The sequence below is a fragment of the Neoarius graeffei genome, chromosome 20, assembly GCF_027579695.1.
Source record: "Neoarius graeffei isolate fNeoGra1 chromosome 20, fNeoGra1.pri, whole genome shotgun sequence".
In the NCBI taxonomy this organism is placed as follows: Eukaryota; Metazoa; Chordata; class Actinopteri; order Siluriformes; family Ariidae; genus Neoarius; species Neoarius graeffei.
Window position 1 is genome coordinate 63,451,778 of NC_083588.1, and position 19,492 is coordinate 63,471,269.

At 44.1% G+C, this 19,492-nt stretch overlaps 1 protein-coding gene across 1 annotated transcript in view; it reads left to right on the forward strand.

The window, feature by feature from the left end:
- The window catches only part of LOC132869089 (deleted in malignant brain tumors 1 protein-like), a 123,450-nt gene that overhangs the window by 66,952 nt on the left and 37,006 nt on the right, over positions 1-19,492 (forward strand). Inside the window, exons 7-8 of the mRNA XM_060902442.1 lie at positions 7,419-7,448; positions 13,560-13,874. Of these exons, the coding sequence (XP_060758425.1) occupies positions 7,419-7,448; positions 13,560-13,874 (345 nt within the window). The remainder of the gene's footprint in view (positions 1-7,418; positions 7,449-13,559; positions 13,875-19,492) is intronic.

The window sequence follows — 19,492 nt, forward strand, 5'->3', positions numbered from 1 at the left end:
ATGAGTGGAAACTGGCCAGCAGGTGCTTGCAGACTTTGTATTTCCCTAATGACCATACGGGTGAGGCAATAGCAGAAGGATTAAAGGATGCGCTGGAGGAGTCATGGGGCCTCAGGGAAGAATCCCAAGTCTGTATTAACACCGACAACGGCGCAAATGTGATGAAGGCAGTGACGCTAAATGACTGGAGAAGACTGCAATGCTTCGGCCACAGGCTGCATCTCGCCATTGGTAGGTTAAAGTGTTATATATATATCATCAATATATAGCATCAAGACCAGAGCAGCAGCAGAAATTCAAGCACTGCTTGAGAAGCAAGCTGAAGCTATACCTGCCACAGAGTCACCCCCACAAACAAGCACTGCAGCTGCCGGTGGAGCTGTGGAGAGAGAGGCAAAGAAGGTGAAACGAAGTCTGGGCAGTTTTTTTCAAAAAAGCATCCACTCAGCCTGGCCCAGCTGCTCTCTCTGATAGAGATGCCATTGAAGTGGAGATAAAAGGCTACCTGCAGTCAGTGGAAGTTGACGGAGAAGCTAACCCACTAGAGTGGTGGAAGCTGCACCAGGCTAATTTCCCAAGGGTGGCAAACCTCGCAAAAAAATATCTTTGCATTCCTGCCACCAGTGCCCCTTCAGAGAGGGCATTTAGCACTGGTGGCAACATTGTCACATGCCACTGGTCTGCATTAAAGCCAGAGGCTGTGGACAAGCTTGTGTTTCTGGCTAACAACCTATAAAAGAGTTTGGGAACTTGGGAAGCAAGTGAACTGGAGTAAACACTAAGGCCATGTACACACGTAGCCGGGTATTTTTAAAACCGAACATTTTCCCCCCCTCCGTTTATAAAAATGTTTTATCCACACCACCTCGTCTTCGAAAAAAATCCCTTCCACACATAACCGAACATCTGCGTTTTCAATCACATTCGTAAGCATTCCAAACCTGTAGATGGCATTATTTCCCCAAATCCTACCCCCTAATCACATCAGAATAGCCCTCTGTTGGCATCACGTCTGCCTAAACATAAAACATGGCGCCAAGCTCGTTCGTCTGGACAGACTCGGAGACAGAATTGCTTCTAAACACAATTTTGGAGTATAAACTTCAAAAGACGCAAGAAAACGTTGATTGGGAATCTTATCAGTAGTTGGGCTTCTAAAATTAAACATGTAAATAGCACCTGCACAATAATTAACGCTTTCAAGGCACTACTCCGATCCATTACTCTTTGTCCATGCTTAATCTGGCTTCTGCAGTAAACAAAGGTTGCACGTTTGACGTCAGGGCAGATTTGTTGTCATTTTTTTGGCGCAGATTGTGACATTCTAAAACGCAAACCTCCGGTTATCTCTGTCTACACGAAAAGGCATACACGGAGTTTTCAAAAATCTTCACTTTGCCCGGAGTTTTTTAAAATATTCGTTTTTGATGTGTTTTCATGTGGATGACAGGCCAAAACGTAGAAAAATATCTTCGATTTAGCAGATACCCGGCTACGTGTGGACGGGGTCTAAAGTTCAGTGTTGCAGCTTGTGATTTTAATTTGAAATATGCTGCTTTTTGTTATTGTTGTTTTTTGTGTTATTAGAATATCTATTTATTTTTTGTGTTCTTTAAGATGTGGAAAATTTAATGTTTGGTGTCTTTTGCACTATTTTGGATTGCAGAACCTTTTCACTGTTTTTGCCATTTGCCTGATAGAAAACCTCTCTTACTTGAAGTACTGTTTACAATATCCACTTTATTTTTGTAAGAATTTTGTACTTCTGAGGCGCTATCCTTACTTCTGTTGTTCTTCTGCACAATAAATGCTCAAAAAATCACATTATATCTTTGCTTTGTTGTTGTTGTTGTTGTTTAAATCAATTTAGCTTTGCTAAGGGACTACAAAACCCATTCAGAAACACTTCCATTATAAGTTTTACACCGCAACATTTATATCATGATATATACTGTTACCGTGAATAGATTCAGTTTATACTGTGATATGAATTTTGGGTCATACCGCCCAGCCCTACCTGACAATAATGACTCTATATTTATAATGAATATTTATTGGAATGTCTCAACAATAAACATAAACTAAAATATATAAAGACATGGTAAAAATAAACTTTTTTGAAAATAAAACTAGTTCTCATCCCTGAACTAAGTCAATGGCAGGATAGGATCAACATCAAGGCAAACTAAAAGACTGTATAAGAACTTTGTAAAAATAAACTTTTTCGGAAAAAAAAGACTAGTTCTCATCCCTGAACAATGTCAGTGGTAGGATAGAATCAACATCAAGGCAAATTTAAAATGTATAAAAAATTTTGTAAAATAAACTTTTTTGAAAATGAAACTAGTTCTCGTCCCTGAACTAAGTAGCTAAAGTCAATGGCAGGATAGGATCAACATCAAGGCAGAGCATTACTGGTATTTAGTCAGAATCATCCGATAGACTAAGTTCTGAGTGGCAGTCACTGTCAATGTTCATCTTCATCAGAATCATCGGACCCTGAAACATAGCTGAAGTTCAATTTACTTTCGTCATCTTGAGATGGTCTTCCAGGTTTTTCAACTTGTAGTTCTTCGTCTAGTATGAACAGTCTTCTGGTTCTCTTCTTTGGTATCCCAGACGATTTTTCATCTCAGTCTTTTTCTGTCCCCTTGCTTTTTCGGCGTCTTGTAGATAAGTATTTACCAACTGCAGTATTCAAAATTTCTGCAAGTTCCTTTTGGCTCCACACATGATAGTTCACAGCAATAAGCATCTGATTTTGGAGCACTTTGTGTCCCATAGCAAGCCTTTTATCAGTTTGAATGTTCAGAAGGATTGAAAAACCTCTTTCTGTGGTGCTATTGGAGACTGGAATACTCAGGCAAATCTTGGCTAGCATACACAAATTACTAAACTCCTTCTTCCTGTCAGTTAAGATATTGCTCCAGAACTCAAGGGGTTCCACTCCGACATATTTGGATTTTTTAAGTCTCTTCAACTCTGTCCACTCTATGAAAACTCTTTTTGCATCGAAGTTCTGGTGTTCCAATGTCTCCTTGAAATGTTCTGACAACCACGTGATTGCATCGGTGCCAAATGTTTTATCTGATGAAATCCAGTCCCGGCTGTCCATGAACGTCTGCATGTGGGAGAAGATATCTTCATTGAATAATCTAAATCGTTCAGTCATTTTGGACATCAATGAAGGGATGATTTGAGATTTTATAGTCTCTGCAGGGTTTTTCTCACAGTCTGTAATGTGATCCAGACTGAGTGTTACATACTCTCTGTTGTGTGCTTTTCGAAGTCGATGACCTCTTCTGTGTATAATCACCTTTTATAGAAAATCCAGTGGCAGATTCATCATTATCTTTCTCCAGTTTATAACAGTCAGCAGAAGAATGTATATCCGGTGTATCGCCAAACTCAGACAACTTATTGATAGCAGTATTCAACGTATCGATGACTGTCCAAGCCAATACATGTTCTTTCTCAAAAGCCAGAGAAATTGCTGCAGGTGCCAGAATGAAATCTTTGTAAACAGCAACTGTTTTCAAGAACTGATATGATTTGAGCTTCTTAATGAAGCCTTGAACTTTCCCTTGTAGACCAGCCCCTTTTATAGTTTTCATCTCCAATCCCTCACATAGACTTTGAGTCAGGGGTATCCATCCATGTAGTAGAATCCTTAGTCCTCGGAGACGGTGGCTAATGAATCTTGTCCCATATGTTCTAGGAAATGTATAAGAATCAATGTCTAATGATTGACATGCATTGCTATACATTCTGCGGAGTTTTCCTGACTTCTTGTGCAGTTTATATATTTGTATCATAAAATCGTCCACCGCCTTGATTTGACTGTTAGCAAGTAGAACATCTTTCAAAGCCAATTCTGCCCGATGGTTAACACAATGAATTGTCAATATCCATGATCTTTCATTTTTCAATCTGGTGAGAAGACCGGTGTGTATGCCAGTATTTATACTCGCTCCATCTGATGTAGCCAAGACCATACATTTCAGGTAATCTGTATTGGAGATGCCCAGGTCGTGGAATGATTGATCGAGACAAGATTTTAGCCCTTCTGCATCTGCCCCACCATGGTCCTTGACATCTTCAAGTCCAACACAATAATATACCAGCAAGCCATCTTTAACAGTCCTCACAAACACCAATTCTTTCTCGGAACCTGTTTTTTTGGGCTCACTACCATCTGTCAAAATGCCGAAAGTCCCCTCTGTGCACAATAATACTGCTATTTTCTCTCGAATAGCATCAGCTATGTACAACCCCGATTCCAAAAAAGTTGGGACAAAGTACAAATTGTAAATAAAAACGGAATGCAATGACGTGGAAGTTTCAAAATTTCATATTTTATTCAGAATAGAACATAGATGACATATCAAATGTTTAAACTGAGAAAATGTATCATTTAAAGAGAAAAATTAGGTGATTTTAAATTTCATGACAACAACACATCTCAAAAAAGTTGGGACAAGGCCATGTTTACCACTGTGAGACATCCCCTTTTCTCTTTACAACAGTCTGTAAACGTCTGGGGACTGAGGAGACAAGTTGCTCAAGTTTAGGGATAGGAATGTTAACCCATTCTTGTCTAATGTAGGATTCTAGTTGCTCAACTGTCTTAGGTCTTTTTTGTCGTATCTTCTGTTTTATGATGCGCCAAATGTTTTCTATGGGTGAAAGATCTGGACTGCAGGCTGGCCAGTTCAGTACCCGGACCCTTCTTCTACGCAGCCATGATGCTGTAATTGATGCAGTATGTGGTTTGGCATTGTCATGTCGGAAAATGCAAGGTCTTCCCTGAAAGAGACGTCGTCTGGATGGGAGCATATGTTGCTCTAGAACCTGGATATACCTTTCAGCATTGATGGTGTCTTTCCAGATGTGTAAGCTGCCCATGCCACACACACTAATGCAACCCCATACCATCAGAGATGCAGGCTTCTGAACTGAGCGCTGATAACAACTTGGGTCGTCCTTCTCCTCTTTAGTCTGAATGACACGGCGTCCCTGATTTCCATAAAGAATTTCAAATTTTGATTCGTCTGACCACAGAACAGTTTTCCACTTTGCCACAGTCCATTTTAAATGAGCCTTGACCCAGAGAAGACGTCTGCGCTTCTGGATCATGTTTAGATACGGCTTCTTCTTTGAACTATAGAGTTTTAGCTGGCAACGGCGGATGGCACGGTGAATTGTGTTCACAGATAATGTTCTCTGGAAATATTCCTGAGCCCATTTTGTGATTTCCAATACAGAAGCATGCCTGTATGTGATGCAGTGCCATCTAAGGGCCCGAAGATCACGGGCACCCAGTATGGTTTTCCGGCCTTGACCCTTACGCACAGAGATTCTTCCAGATTCTCTGAATCTTTTGATGATATTATGCACTGTAGATGATGATGTGTTCAAACTCTTTGCAATTTTACACTGTCGAACTCCTTTCTGATATTGCTCCACTATTTGTCGGTGCAGAATTAGGGGGATTGGTGATCCTCTTCCCATCTTTACTTCTGAGAGCCGCTGCCACTCCAAGATGCTCTTTTTATACCCAGTCATGTTAATGACCTATTGCCAATTGACCTAATGAGTTGCAATTTGGTCCTCCAGCTGTTACTTTTTTGTACCTTTAACTTTTCCAGCCTCTTATTGCCCTGTCCCAACTTTTTTGAGATGTGTTGCTGTCCTGAAATTTCAAATGAGCCAATATTTGGCATGAAATTTCAAAATGTCTCACTTTTGACATTTGATATGTTGTCTATGTTCTATTGTGAATACAATATCAGTTTTTGAGATTTGTAAATTATTGCATTCCGTTTTTATTTACAATTTGTACTTTGTCCCAACTTTTTTGGAATCGGGGTTGTACTGTATGAACTGAATTCCCTTGCATTCCTCCTGTCCTCAATATTCTTTCCTTCAACTAACTTAGCACTGGAATCCTTCATACACTTCACGAGAACATAGTAGTTTTTGAAAGGCATTCTCTCATTGATTAATCTGTATGCTGCCTTGAATAGTTTCATATAACATTCTTTTGTGTATGTATCGAAGCATTTGTTTATTTTGGGTTGGGTTGACAAACTCGATGGCCCAGCTTGACAGTCAGCTGACTCCTGATGGGTCAATTGTCTCAGCTTGAATAGCACGTTTGTGTATATCTGAATCCAAATGTCTCAGTAGGTGGTGCTTGCTAATGCTTCCTGTAATGCCATCTATGAACCTCATTGCTGACTCTCTCGCCTTTCCACTTGGCAAAGATTTCTTCGTAAAATCGGCATGTGCCTTGCATAACTTGCAGGAAACTCTCTCCAGAAGCACTTTGCCGCCAACTTCCCTCGTATCAACATCAAAGTTGTCAGAAAACGTGAATTTTTTGAATGTAGCGAGTGTGCTTGTCTTTGAACTGTCGAATTTGGACATGTTTATTTTAGTTTCATTTTCGTTACCTGAGATTTCATTTCTGCTATGTACTACAAGCGGTGCCTAGAAAAAATGACCGGCTATTTGGTGGTCGACTGTTCCTTAATTTCCAAACCTTTGTTCGATTTATGCTTCTTGGGGAATGTATCAGTCTTAGGATGAATTGCACATACGTAAACCCCGTGAAATTCCGCAAAATCTACTCAAAATCAATGCGCACCTCGAACTGCTGGTTGTTGTTTTTTTTCGAGCACCACCGGTTAGCCCGGCAGAGGAAATGACATCATCACTCATAAAATTACATACGGAATTGAACGAAAATAGTTGTGATGGCCCTTTTCACCAAATAGATAGTTATTTATATTAAAATTCTTGCCGATTTTCTGAAAATTGGACATTGAAATCGTCACGGCTGATTATAAGGCCCTGACAATATGGTGTCGCGGCCGATATGGTGGCCGGAGCCGATCGGCCGCGACTTATTGTAATCACTGACCCATCGAGTTGAGTTCTGATGGTTTCGGTCCTGTGTGTGTGCGCGTGTGTGTGTGCTCCTGCCACCCCAGGAAACCCAACAGCTGGGTAGTGAGTAACCCATCGAGTTATGTTCTGATGGTTTCGGTCCTGTGTGTGTGTGTGTGTGTGTGTGTGTGTGTGCCTGCCACCCCAGGAAACCCAACAACTAGTGAAGTAGAGTAGTAGTCGGGGCAGTATAGTAGTGAGTAACTGTTGTCGCCCGACATTTTGTGCAACATAAGGAAACAGTATAGTAACTATAACGGTGGAAAAATAAAACAAAAGAGGCTGGCTATGATATAAGAAAATTCCACAACCCAGAAACAGATGGGAGCTCTGCTTTTAGGCAGTGCCTAAATCTATATATTATATTCAAATATAGCTGAGGTTTATTTATATTTCAGTTTAAGATGGCTTTGAGATTTTGCATCACTGGTTTAATCAAATTCCTCCTCTTTGTTTTCTCTCCATAGTCAGTCTTCTTAGCGCTTCACTGCTGGCTGGTAAGTGCATTTTCTTTCTTTTTTTTTTTTGCATTTGAATAAATTCTTCAAAATTATTCAGGATTAGGTCTCTAACAGTAAAGTCGTTGGGTCCAGCAACATTTAAATGCTTTTTTTTTCACTCCTTAAGCAAGTGCATGCAAAGCCACACCTCCAGAACCTCCATAGTTCAACTACAGTTAGCATTAACAATCCCAGTCATGACATCCTTATTAAGTACGCTTGGCCATGCAACTGCTTAAAAACCACGTTACAACACTATAAATACAATAAATTCATCTTATACTGATTTATCAGAATGCCACTGCTGTGTTGTTTTTCTTTGTAATGATCTCTAATGTGTTTTTATGCTTATGTGTGAACATTATTAGCTGCATGTGAGTTAGGTAGCATTACATACATGTCATTGAAGGTAGTTCATACGAAGCATTGTCTCACCTGGCTCTCTAAGGTATAAAAACATATTTACTTGATTCTATGTGTAAAGCAAGTCATTTGAACACTTCAGAGCTTCATATACCGTAGATTGTGTTTACGGATGTATCTGTAAATGTTGTTCGTTCTACTTCCAGCTTCATCTCCTTCACCGGGAGGGAGTAAAGTACTCCATCTTGGAAAGGCACTGCCATTGTTTATTCTAGCTTGACTGCATTTCTTATCATTATGTTTTTGGCTCACAGGAGAATTATCTTGCTGTGCTGGGCACTTACCGGATTCAGCCCTGCTGTTTTTATTGTCAGGCAGATGATGGGATTTTGGGAAGTGGAGTGTCTATTAAATGACAGATAGGAGCTCCATGTAAACACAAACAGACATTCTGGACCATAACACATGGATTTTCTCAGCCATATAATACACTTGTGCTTAGGCTAACGCTTAAACGGCTACTTCAACATGACTAGCTTTAATTTTTTAAAGTATTATTATTTATCCTGTTAATTGACACCAATGACCAAGGCTTAAATTAAGAAATTAAAATAGTATGGATCCAGGAAAAGGAATTTGTATAGAGAAATTATTCAGCAGTACACTGGAATGATTAACATTTATTATAGGGCAGGTGAGGAGACTTGGGATGAGTTTTCAGCTTTTGTAGATTGTGCGAAATTCTTTGCAGGTTGTATCACATTCATATTGCATTAGACAGGATTTACTCTACCCTCTTACCACAAGATAGTTTCTCAGAGTGTCACATATATTGGCCTTCAGGCTTCATTTTTTTCTCTCATTATTTTTGAGACATTGAGGGGAGATATGGGACATTATTTTGGGAGACTTGGGACAAAAATAAAATACCTAGCTTGATTCTACATGTTTAATTTTTATTTATTATCTTGTAAACTTGTCCCGTATGAACTGTATGAACACACAATGCTGGTACAGCAATAGAAAATGTCAGTTTACCCAAAACCTGACTCCACAAAACAGTTCCATCCTCAGTAAGGTTCATCCTCATGCAGGGACACACCCACATTTTTAACAAACATTTTAAAACTATTTTATATTTGTAAACCGTAAGAAAAACCCAGAACATGATGAACTGTCCCAACTCTCCCCATCTGGACATTTTGGAAAAAAAAATCCTTAAATGTTTTTTCTTCAGAATTTAATTTGAATAAATAATTCAATATGGGGGTGGCACGGTGGTGTAGTGGTTAGCGCTGTCGCCTCACAGCAAGAAGGTCCTGGGTTCGAGCCCCGTGGCCGGCGAGGGCCTTTCTGTGCGGAGTTTGCATGTTCTCCCCGTGTCCGCGTGGGTTTCCTCCGGGTGCTCCGGTTTCCCCCACAGTCCAAAGACATGCAGGTTAGGTTAACTGGTGACTCTAAATTGAGCGTAGGTGTGAATGTGAGTGTGAATGGTTGTCTGTGTCTATGTGTCGGCCCTGTGATGACCTGGCGACTTGTCCAGGGTGTACCCCGCCTTTCGCCCGTGGTCAGCTGGGATAGGCTCCAGCTTGCCTGCGACCCTGTAGAACAGGATAAAGCGGCTACAGATAATGAGATGAGATGAATTCAATATGGTAACTTGAGCCTCATCTCATCTCATTATCTCTTGCCGCTTTATCCTTCTACAGGGTCGCAGGCGAGCTGGAGCCTATCCCAGCTGACTACGGGCAAAAGGCGGGGTACACCCTGGACAAGTCGCCAGGTCATCACAGGGCTGACACATAGACACAGACAACCATTCACACTCACATTCACACCTACGCTCAATTTAGAGTCACCAGTTAACCTAACCTGCATGTCTTTGGACTGTGGGGGAAACCGGAGCACCCGGAGGAAACCCACGCGGACACGGGGAGAACATGCAAACTCCACACAGAAAGGCCCTCGCCGGCCCCGGGGCTCGAACCCAGGACCTTCTTGCTGTGAGGCGACAGCGCTAACCACTACACCACCGTGCCGCCCCCCCAGCGTACATTACACCATAAAATGGAGGTGGAGGCGAAGGAGAAAATACAAGTTTTGGTTGAATAAAATATTGAACTACACAAACCTTACTGGAGTGTTCAGCTTCATGGCTCCAAAGGAAGGAGGTTACTGTAAGGGGCAGCATCTAACTTCTTCCCTACTGATTCAAGTTTTTTATTTGGATGGAAAAGCATTTCAGAATAATTTCAAATGTTTTTCAAATACTTAAAATGAAAGGGAACCAATAGTTTTGGCCATGTCTCCTCATTCAAGGAAAAAAAAAATTCTTAACCCATGAAAAGAGTGAAAATCTGGACACACTTTGTCTCAACTCTTCTTACCAGATGGAGACACCTCCTGGTTTAGAGAATACAAATAGAATAGTCAGAATGAAAGTGTGTATAAATGGTCTTCCCTTCAGGAAACAGATGAGTTCCTGTACTCAAAGCACATCACACTGTAGTAAGACATTTTCAGATCTTCTTTTATGATAAAACTATTTTTAACTTTGACACACTGTGCAAGCACATGGTATAATAAAAAGCAAGACACACAAATGTTGTACAATACAATAATACAAAAATATCAAATAGATTGACTGACTGTTCTTCACCACTATCATCATCATCATCATCATCATCATCTTCGTTTGTAATCCTCCAGGCCTGGAGTACAAGTGGTATAAACCTGTAGAATGCAGCAGATCCCAAAACTGTGACCGGTTATGGCTCGAAAATCTTTACACAGTGAAGAAGAGAATGAAATATAATCTGAATTCAGTGATGCGTATACAGTACCAGTCAAAAGTTTGATCACACCTACTCATTCATAAGAGTTTTTTTTGGTCAGTAATGGTGTGGTTAGACAGATGTAAGTGGAAGAAGAGTTTATTTATAGGCATGCAAGCAATACAAAGCCATAAGAAAAGGGCAGGGTTGTGAAGCAAGCAAGGGTCCTTTGAGGTGCAAACAGAGTAATGGAGGCAATCATAAATCAGATTCGAGGTAAAGGGAAAATAGAGCTGATAGCCAGAGAAGCAAAAACAATACAAGGCTTGGTAACCAAGAGATGCCGGTTACAACACATATACTTCACAAAGTCTGTGTGCTTAGAGAGTCCTTATAAGTGCACGCTGTGATTGTGCTCTGATCAGGAACAGGTGCATAGTAATTAGTCCTTGAGGCGCACTCTGCAAGTTCAGACCACAAATGCACGTGGATGTGACAGAACCTCCCCCCAAGGAGCTTCCTCCCAGAGTTAAAATCGTCCTTGGTTGGCCCTGGGAATGAGGACCTGGTGCTGGACGAGGTTCCCTCAGAGCTCCACTCTAGCTCGGGATGGACATGGCACCGGAAACTGGGCTTAGGCGAAGGCTTGGGTTCTGATCGGGCTTTGAATGGGAGCATGGACACAGGTAGAGGCTTTGCTTCAGGCTTGAATTTGGAAATGGACAAGAGGATGGCTAGGGGCTCAGGCATAGACATGAGCGTGGACTCTGACATAGATATGGGCTTGAGTGTGGCATTAAACATGGGCTCAGGCATAGACTCAGACATGGACTCAGGCCTAGACATGGGCTTGAGCATGGGCATGGACTCAGGCGTGGATGTGGGTTTGTACTCTGACTTAGACTCTGACCTTGGCATGGGCTTGGGCATAAACATGGACATGGATTTCATTCAAGTTGATCCATCTCTGCTGAATTTCCCTTTCAAAAAGCCATGCAGTAATGCTGGAATATTTAAAGAGCTGTCTGTTTATATACAGTTTATCTACAACTAGTGACAGACCCTGACTGTCTGAACTCTTTAAATGGGGTTACAATACTTTGGGGAACAGCTTACTGATATTTTTTTTACAACTTTATATTTTTTATGCATATTAAAGCTAGGCGGCGTTTCGATTTCATAAAATCAGTGAAATTTAGTTCTCTCTGAAATGTGGTCATTGTGAGATGTTTATTTATGGAATATCTAAAAAAAATATCAGGCCATTCTGTGGCTGGGAAGTTATTTAATTTGAGGGGATTAAAGCAAATAATGTGCATGAAATCGCTCGCTTCACGCAGTCAAGCAGACAGAGGTAGTCCGTGTGCACATGTGCAGGTTTACCTTCTTCTTCTTTTGGGTTTTACGGCAGCTGGCATCCACAGTGTTGCATTACTGCCATCTACAGGTTTCCCTTTGAGCGTGCACTGACAGTTCCATCATTCTGTCGCTAAACGAACAGCTGATCACACCGAGGTGCTCGCTGAGCGCCCATATTTATTAGTTTGGTCCTGCGTTTCCTTTCCTTCGTATATAACATCTTTTCTTCTCACTTTCCGTTACTGTAGTTGCTCTTTCACGTTTCATTCGCACACTCACGTCCTCCATTTTTCTCTCCTGTTTCAAATTTGTATCCCACAATGCCTTGCATGAACGGGGAAAGCCCACCACGTGATGCATGATGTAGTATCTTGAATTGGGTCATGGTGAAGCAGGAAAAATAGTGGATAATTTAGGGCCACGTGGAGATAAATTCATTAATTGTTCTGTTTAAAAAAAACTAATAAAATTGGAAGTCTGTGATTCAAATTCAGGAGCTTTCAGTCCACTAAACAAAAATAATTGGGTGTCGGGAAAATTATTTTTATGACCCACACTTAAAATCTTAAAGGCAGTCTACCTTTAAGTCTTGCATAGACTAATCTTATTGATTTAATTTATTCACTCATCTCCTCTATGGGGATGTCGACTCATCCAGCTGTAGAAAAAAAGAGTGAGCAGAAGCTAAAATAATTTTTAAAAAGGTTATAAAAAGCTGGAATATTCAATGTAATATTTCAGACTAGATGAAATCAACTTTACAGGCAGCTAAACATTTTTGTAAAAATCTGCTGGAAATTTTTATTTTACTTTGCATTTTGCTTTAATGGAAGGTTTATACTGTATTCACTGATTTACCTGTTTTCTGATTTGTTTTTGTTCTTTGAAAATGTTTTTAATTCTTTTCATTTCATTCCATTCTTCCTCCTCTTAGTTTTTGTCTCTCATGTTTTGTCCTGTTTTGTTTTGTTTTTATTTGTGCTGTTATTTAGTTCTCTTTTGTATTTTATTTTGAATGCAATTTTTATTAATTTTCTAATCTGTATATTTTTCTTTCTTTCTCTCCCTTTACTTTCCTTTTCCCTCTTTCAAGTAGCTTTAATTGTCCATAAAAATGAAATTTTTTATAATATATTGCTAAGAAAATCCTGATCCAAATCTGGAGGTGGTGGGTTAAAAATAGTAAGAAATTGGATTTAAAATGTGTTAACATGCAGTATAACATTTAATTACTTAATTCAAATAATAGTCATTATTATCAACGGCAACTTTGTTGGATGAGATTACGTTTTCGCCTCTGTTTTGTTTGTCATTTCCCAATGTAACTCAAAGTAGTGAACAGATTTTGATGAAATTTTGAAGAAAGGTGAGCCATGGGCCAAGGAACAATTGATCAGATTTTGATGCAAATCCAAATATGTGGCTTGGTGGAGGTATGAACTCTACCGAGTGCCTTTCTAGTTCATTCTGTAAAAGACCTGACTTTTTTTTTTTAGAAACGATTAGGAAAGACAGAAATGTTAGCTTAACACATAGTAGTTCAAGTGCTGTAATATAGTAATGAGATTCATCATGATTAATTAACACTAACGTGTTTTGTTGTTTGTCTTAGATGGCGCTAACACACGACTCGCTGGTGGCAGTCACTCCTGCTCTGGTAGAGTGGAAGTATATTATAATAGCCAGTGGGGAACAGTGTGTGATGACGACTGGGACATGAATGATGCACGGGTGGTGTGTCGGCAGTTTGGATGTGGTGATGCCGTCACTGCTCATCAAAGTGCACACTTTGGTCAGGGAAGTGGCCCAATATGGCTGGATAATGTTCAGTGTTCTGGAAGTGAAAGCAGCATCACACAGTGCCCTCATAATGGATTCGGATCACACAACTGTGGCCATGGTGAAGATGCTGGTGTTACTTGCTCAGGTACAGAAAAACTCATCACCTTGTCATGAATGTGTTATGAATTATATTTCTTTTTGCACTGATTAACTTTTATCACTTAGTAAAACAAACAAACAAACAAAAACCCTTAGAAGTCTAGTGCAATTATTCTGTTGACACCTTAGAGAGTTTAATAAATGTCAATCAACTTAAGTGGATACAGAGTTTCAGAACTGGGGAACAAGAGCTACAAATTCCACCATGTTGAAGTCGCTGGCTATCATTTTGGCATCTGGATAGATTACGTGAGCTAATATATTTTATATGTTATGCCAAAAAAAACCCCACTGGTTTGTTTTGCTTGCCAACCTCTGTAGATAGGCAACAGGATAAAGTGACTGACTGGGCAGTTGAAAATGTGAAGGGTGAATCTTTTTACATAGTAAAACAGTACGTTGTCATCCTTCGATACCTATTTCTGCTTTTTTTTTCATCCTGTGGGCAGCAATATAGCAGCATTTTGACAAGATGCGAACAATTCCCTTTCAATTCATTTATGCACCATGCCTATAATCTGAAATAAGAATATTTGGGGCAGTTTGCCAGGTCAACACTTACAATTGTTCTGGTTGTAGGTTTAATAAAATTAATTGATTTAACCATGCAATAGCCTCTGAAAGGCTCAGTAACAATAACACAAGACAACTGTTTCAAAATAAAATACACTGTACATTTATTTCACAGCAGTGGTGAAGCCGATATTAAAGCTGTATTGCCTTTAAGATTTTTCAAGTGTAGGTCATAAAAAGAATTTTCCCAACACCCAATTATTTTTGTTTAGTGACCGAAAGCTACTGAATTCGAATCACAGACTTCTAATTTTGTTAGTTTTTTTTTTAAACAGAACAATTAATGAATTTATCTCCACATGGTCATAAATTCTCCGCTATGCTTTCCTGCTTCACCATGACCCAATTCAAGATACTACGACATGCATCACGTTTTGGGCTTTCCCCGTTCACGCAAGGCATTGTGGGATACAAATTTGAAACAGGAGAGAAAAATGGAGGATGTGAGCGTGTGAATGAAACATGAAAGACCGACTACAGTAACGGAAAGAAAGCAAGAAGAAAAGATGTTTTGTTATTGTAGCAGTTCATATGGAGGGGTGGTGGAGCACAGAAGGACGGCAGGCCAGAACTGAGTTCACGAACGCTTTTATTTTTACTTTTCAGTAAACTTTCACTCTCTCAGACACACACGCATGCACACACTCCAGTCATCTGGTTGGGGAGAGAGCTCCCTCTGCTCTTGCTCTCTCTCTCCTTAAATAGGGCGCGGTCACTAGGGAAGACACACAAACATTAATTAACCTCAGGTGCAGTGATTCTGCCACTTACCTTCCCTGACTCCGCCCTCCGGTCACAGACCGACGCTTGACCACGCCCCCGCTGCCACATACCCCCATCGCCCGACTCAGGCCGGGCGGCCGTCCGGCCTGCAGCTGACCCCCCTCCCCCCGACGGGAGAGGAAGTCTGCCACGACCATCTGCGCCCCCGGCCTGTGGATCACCTTGAAGTTGAAGGGTTGGAGTGCCAGATACCAACTGGTGAGCCGCACGTTGGCATCTTTCATGCGGTGGAGCCACTGGAGGGGCGCGTGATCCGAACAGAGGGTGAAAAGGCGTCCCAGCAGGTAGTAACGGAGGGCAAGGACTGCCCACTTGATCGCTAGGCACTCCTTTTCGATGGTGCTGTAGCGCCCCTCATGCACCGACAGCTTCTTACTGATATTGAGGTATTTCACTCACGTGACCAAGTCATGTGATGCTGCCATTTTGGACGGCACGGCTCGAATCAGTTTGAATGCGAGGAAGGCGACAAACGAAAAACATAAAAGAAAAAGGAGCGAGATGCAGAAAACACCTTCACTATCCAGCGACGTAGGGCATTTACAGGGCGAGCAGAGGGAGAGGTATTTGCAGAAATTGAGGTTAGCAGGCTTAGAGGACGACGTTTACCTGCTTCCACCAGGATTGTTCACTGACGTACGGAAGTACACGAAGCCCTCGTCTTTACCTGACTTCGGCCCACATGATCTGTATACCTATGTCGTTAAAAACCCATCGCCATACACAGGTATTGATCTGAAAGCGTATAAGAGTTTGGATGCCTACAAATATTTTGTGTCAGGCTGGGTAACATGCCTATATCAGCGGGTCGTCCCTGGAGCCGGTGGTCGCCAACAGCTAAGGTTTGTTCACATTTTTATTTACTTTCGGTCCTCAGGATAAACAAAATGCTATTAAGTGTCATTGAAATAACTTCTTAGTCTGTTGAGACATGGCCCGTTATAAATTTGCTGTTACCATGCAATGACCATGAACTGTATTATTAGGGTCGGTGTAGTTGTAGCAGTGTATTAGCAACTAGCTGTTAGCACTAGCTAATGTCAACAACATCATAGCTGGTATGTTACTGTAGCAATGTTTACGTTCAGTCATTTGGATGACTGTTAAAACCTTTCAGTCTCAAGTTTTTCCTTTACTGGATTTACTAGTTTACTGAGCTAGCGCGCTCGGGCAAGCTGGGAGCCATCGCGCGCTCGGGCAAGCCGGGAGCCATCGCGCGCTCGCCGGCCAAGCCGGGAGCCATCGCGCGCTCGCCGGCCATGCCGGGAGCCATCGCGCGCTCGCCGGCCATGCCGGGAGCCATCGCGCGCTCGCCGGCCATGCCGGGAGCCATCGCGCGCTCGCCGGCCAAGCCGGGAGCCATCGCGCGCTCGCCGGCCAAGCCGGGAGCCATCGCGCGCTCGCCGGCCAAGCCGGGAGCCATCGCGCGCTCGCCGGCCAAGCCGGGAGCCATCGCGCGCTAGCTCAGTAAACTAGTAAATCCAGTAAAGGAAAAACTTGGGACTGAAAGGTTTTAACAGTCATCCAAATGACTGAACGTAAATATTGCTACAGTAACATACTAGCTACTGTTGTTGACATTAGCTAGCTTGCCGTCCAAAATGGTGGACACCGGGGTGTCACGTCATCCTGTGACGTCAGGTGAAATACCTCAATACAACACTGGGCGGTCCTCCCCCTCCACCTCCTGGGACAAAACAGCCCCCAGCCCTCTGTCCGACGCATCCGTCTGTAACATAAAGGGGAGAGAAAAGTCAGGGGAGTGTAAAAGTGGCCCCCCACACAGTGCAGCCTTTACCTCAGAAAAAGCCCGCTGGCATGGCTCCGTCCACTGGACCGGATCTGGTGCCCCCTTTTTAGTCAGATCAGTTAGCGGGCTGGTGACGTCTGAATAATTACTGTAGGTATAAACCTACGATAATAGCCAGCCAGCCCCAGGAACTGTCTCACCCCCTTTTTGGTCTTGGGCCTCGGGCAGGCTGCAATTGCTGCTGTCTTGTTAATTTGGGGACGCACCTGCCCATTGCCCAAGTGGAAGCCCAGATACCGTACTTCCACCTGCCCAATCGCACACTTCTTCGGGTTGGCTGTGAGACCCGCTCGCCTCAGCGACCTAAGGACGGCCCTCAGATGTTGGAGGTGCCTCGGCCAGTCATTACTATAGATAATGATGTCGTCGAGGTAGGCGGCCGCATAGGTGGCATGGGGGCGGAGGACCCTATCTATCAGCCGCTGAAACGTAGCGGGCGCCCCAAACAGCCCAAAAGGAAGTGTGACTGTGGCAGCGGGGGCGTGGTCAAGCACCGGTCTGAGACAGGAGGGCGGAGTCAGGGAAGGTAAGTGGCAGAATCACGACACCTGAGAACAATTAACCTGTGTTTGTGTGTGTCTTCCCAGTGACCGCGCCCTATTTAAGGAGGGAGAGTGAGAGCAGAGGAGATCAGCTCCGGACTAGACGCTGGCTGTGTGTGTGTGTCTGTCTAGCCAAAATACCATTGTTCACTGAAAAGTGTGGCAATAAAGCCTTTCCCAAACCTGATCTCTGTCCTGCTGTCCTCAGTGCTCCACCCACACGTAGGGACTGTTACAGTGGTGCCGAAACCCGGGAGTGGAGCACCAAACCAGCAGCCCCATGGAATCCTCCCCGTTCGCCGATCTGGTCCACGCCCTCGCCACGGCTCAGCAAAGCCAGCACCAGGCACTCGTCACGCTCCGAAAGGAGCAGGAGCAGCGCTTCGAAGCCCTGGTGCTGGCCCAGCAGGAAGATCGCGAGGCGTTCCGGCATCTCCTCGCGTCGGTGGGGTCCACCAGCGCTCCGGCCGCGGGCCCGTCTCCCCTCATTGTCACCAAGATGGGCCCGCAGGACGACCCCGAGGCGTTCATCACGCTGTTTGAACAGATCGCGGAAGCCTCGGGGTGGCCGATCGAGCAGCGCGCGGCGCGCCTCCTCCCCCTGCTCACGGGAGAGGCACAGCTGGCCGCGCTACAGCTCCCCGCCGACCGCCGGCTGGCCTACGCGGACCTCCGCCGGGCCGTCCTCCAGCGCGTGGGGCGCACACCGGAGCAACAGCGCCAGCGCTTCCGCGCGCTGCGACTGGAGGAAGTCGGCCGGCCGTTCGCATTCGGCCAGCAGCTCCGGGACGCCTGCTGGTGGTGGCTGAGGGCCAACAATCGTGACGCCGAGGGAATCGTCGACCAGGTGGTACTGGAACAGTTCGTCGCCCGCTTACCAGCCGGAACCGCGGAGTGGGTCCAGTGCCACCACCCGGCGTCGCTGGATCAGGCAGTCGAGCTGGCGGAGGATCATCTGGCGGCTGTCCCGGCGGCAGGACAGCAGATGGCATCGTCTCTTCTCTCCTCTTCTCTCTCTCTCTCTCCCCCTCTCCTCCTGTGTCCCGTCCTCGCCCCATTCCCCCACCGCGGAGGCGGGGGCCGGCTCCACCCCAGCCGGCCCGCCGCACCCGCGGTGCCCTCCCGTTTCTCCCTTCTGTGTCTGTCTCTCCCCCACCTCAGGTGAGTGAGCCCCAGATCACCGGTGCAGAGGGAAAGCCCTGGCCGGTTTGCTGGCGCTGCGGGGAGCCGGGCCACCTTCATCAGCAGTGCACAGCAATGGAAGTGGGCACGGTGGTTCGGATCCCCGACGCACCAGAGGCCGCCCTCGATCGGGCCGGAGCGTATCGCATACCGGTGAGTATCCAAGGGGCTACATATCAGGCGTTGGTGGATTCTGGTTGTAATCAGACCTCAATTCGCCAAAGCCTGGTTCAAAACGAGGCATTGGGGGGAGCACAAGGGGTGAAGGTGTTGTGTGTGCACGGGGATGTTCACAGCTACCCTTTGGTGTCGGTCCACATTATTTTCAGAGGGGAAAAATTTATAGTGAAGGCGGCGGTTAATCCTCGCCTTACCCACTCGTTAATTTTGGGGACTGATTGGCCGGGATTTTGGGGTTTAATGACACGCCTAGTCGAGAGTGGGTCCTGCCATTTGACAGGGGGAGGTCCCGGTGTCGCTTTGGCGGGAGCAGCTGTCACAGAGCCGTCTACGTCATCTCCGCGTCAGAGTGAGGAGCCGCCGGCTCCTCCTCTCTCTATTGGGGAATCCATCACGGATTTCCCATTAGAGCAGTCGCGAGACGAGACTCTGCGGCATGCGTTTGACCAAGTGAGAGTAATCGATGGTCAAACGCTCCAGCCGAACGCCACCCCGTCCTTCCCCTACTTCGCGATTATGAAGGATAGATTATAC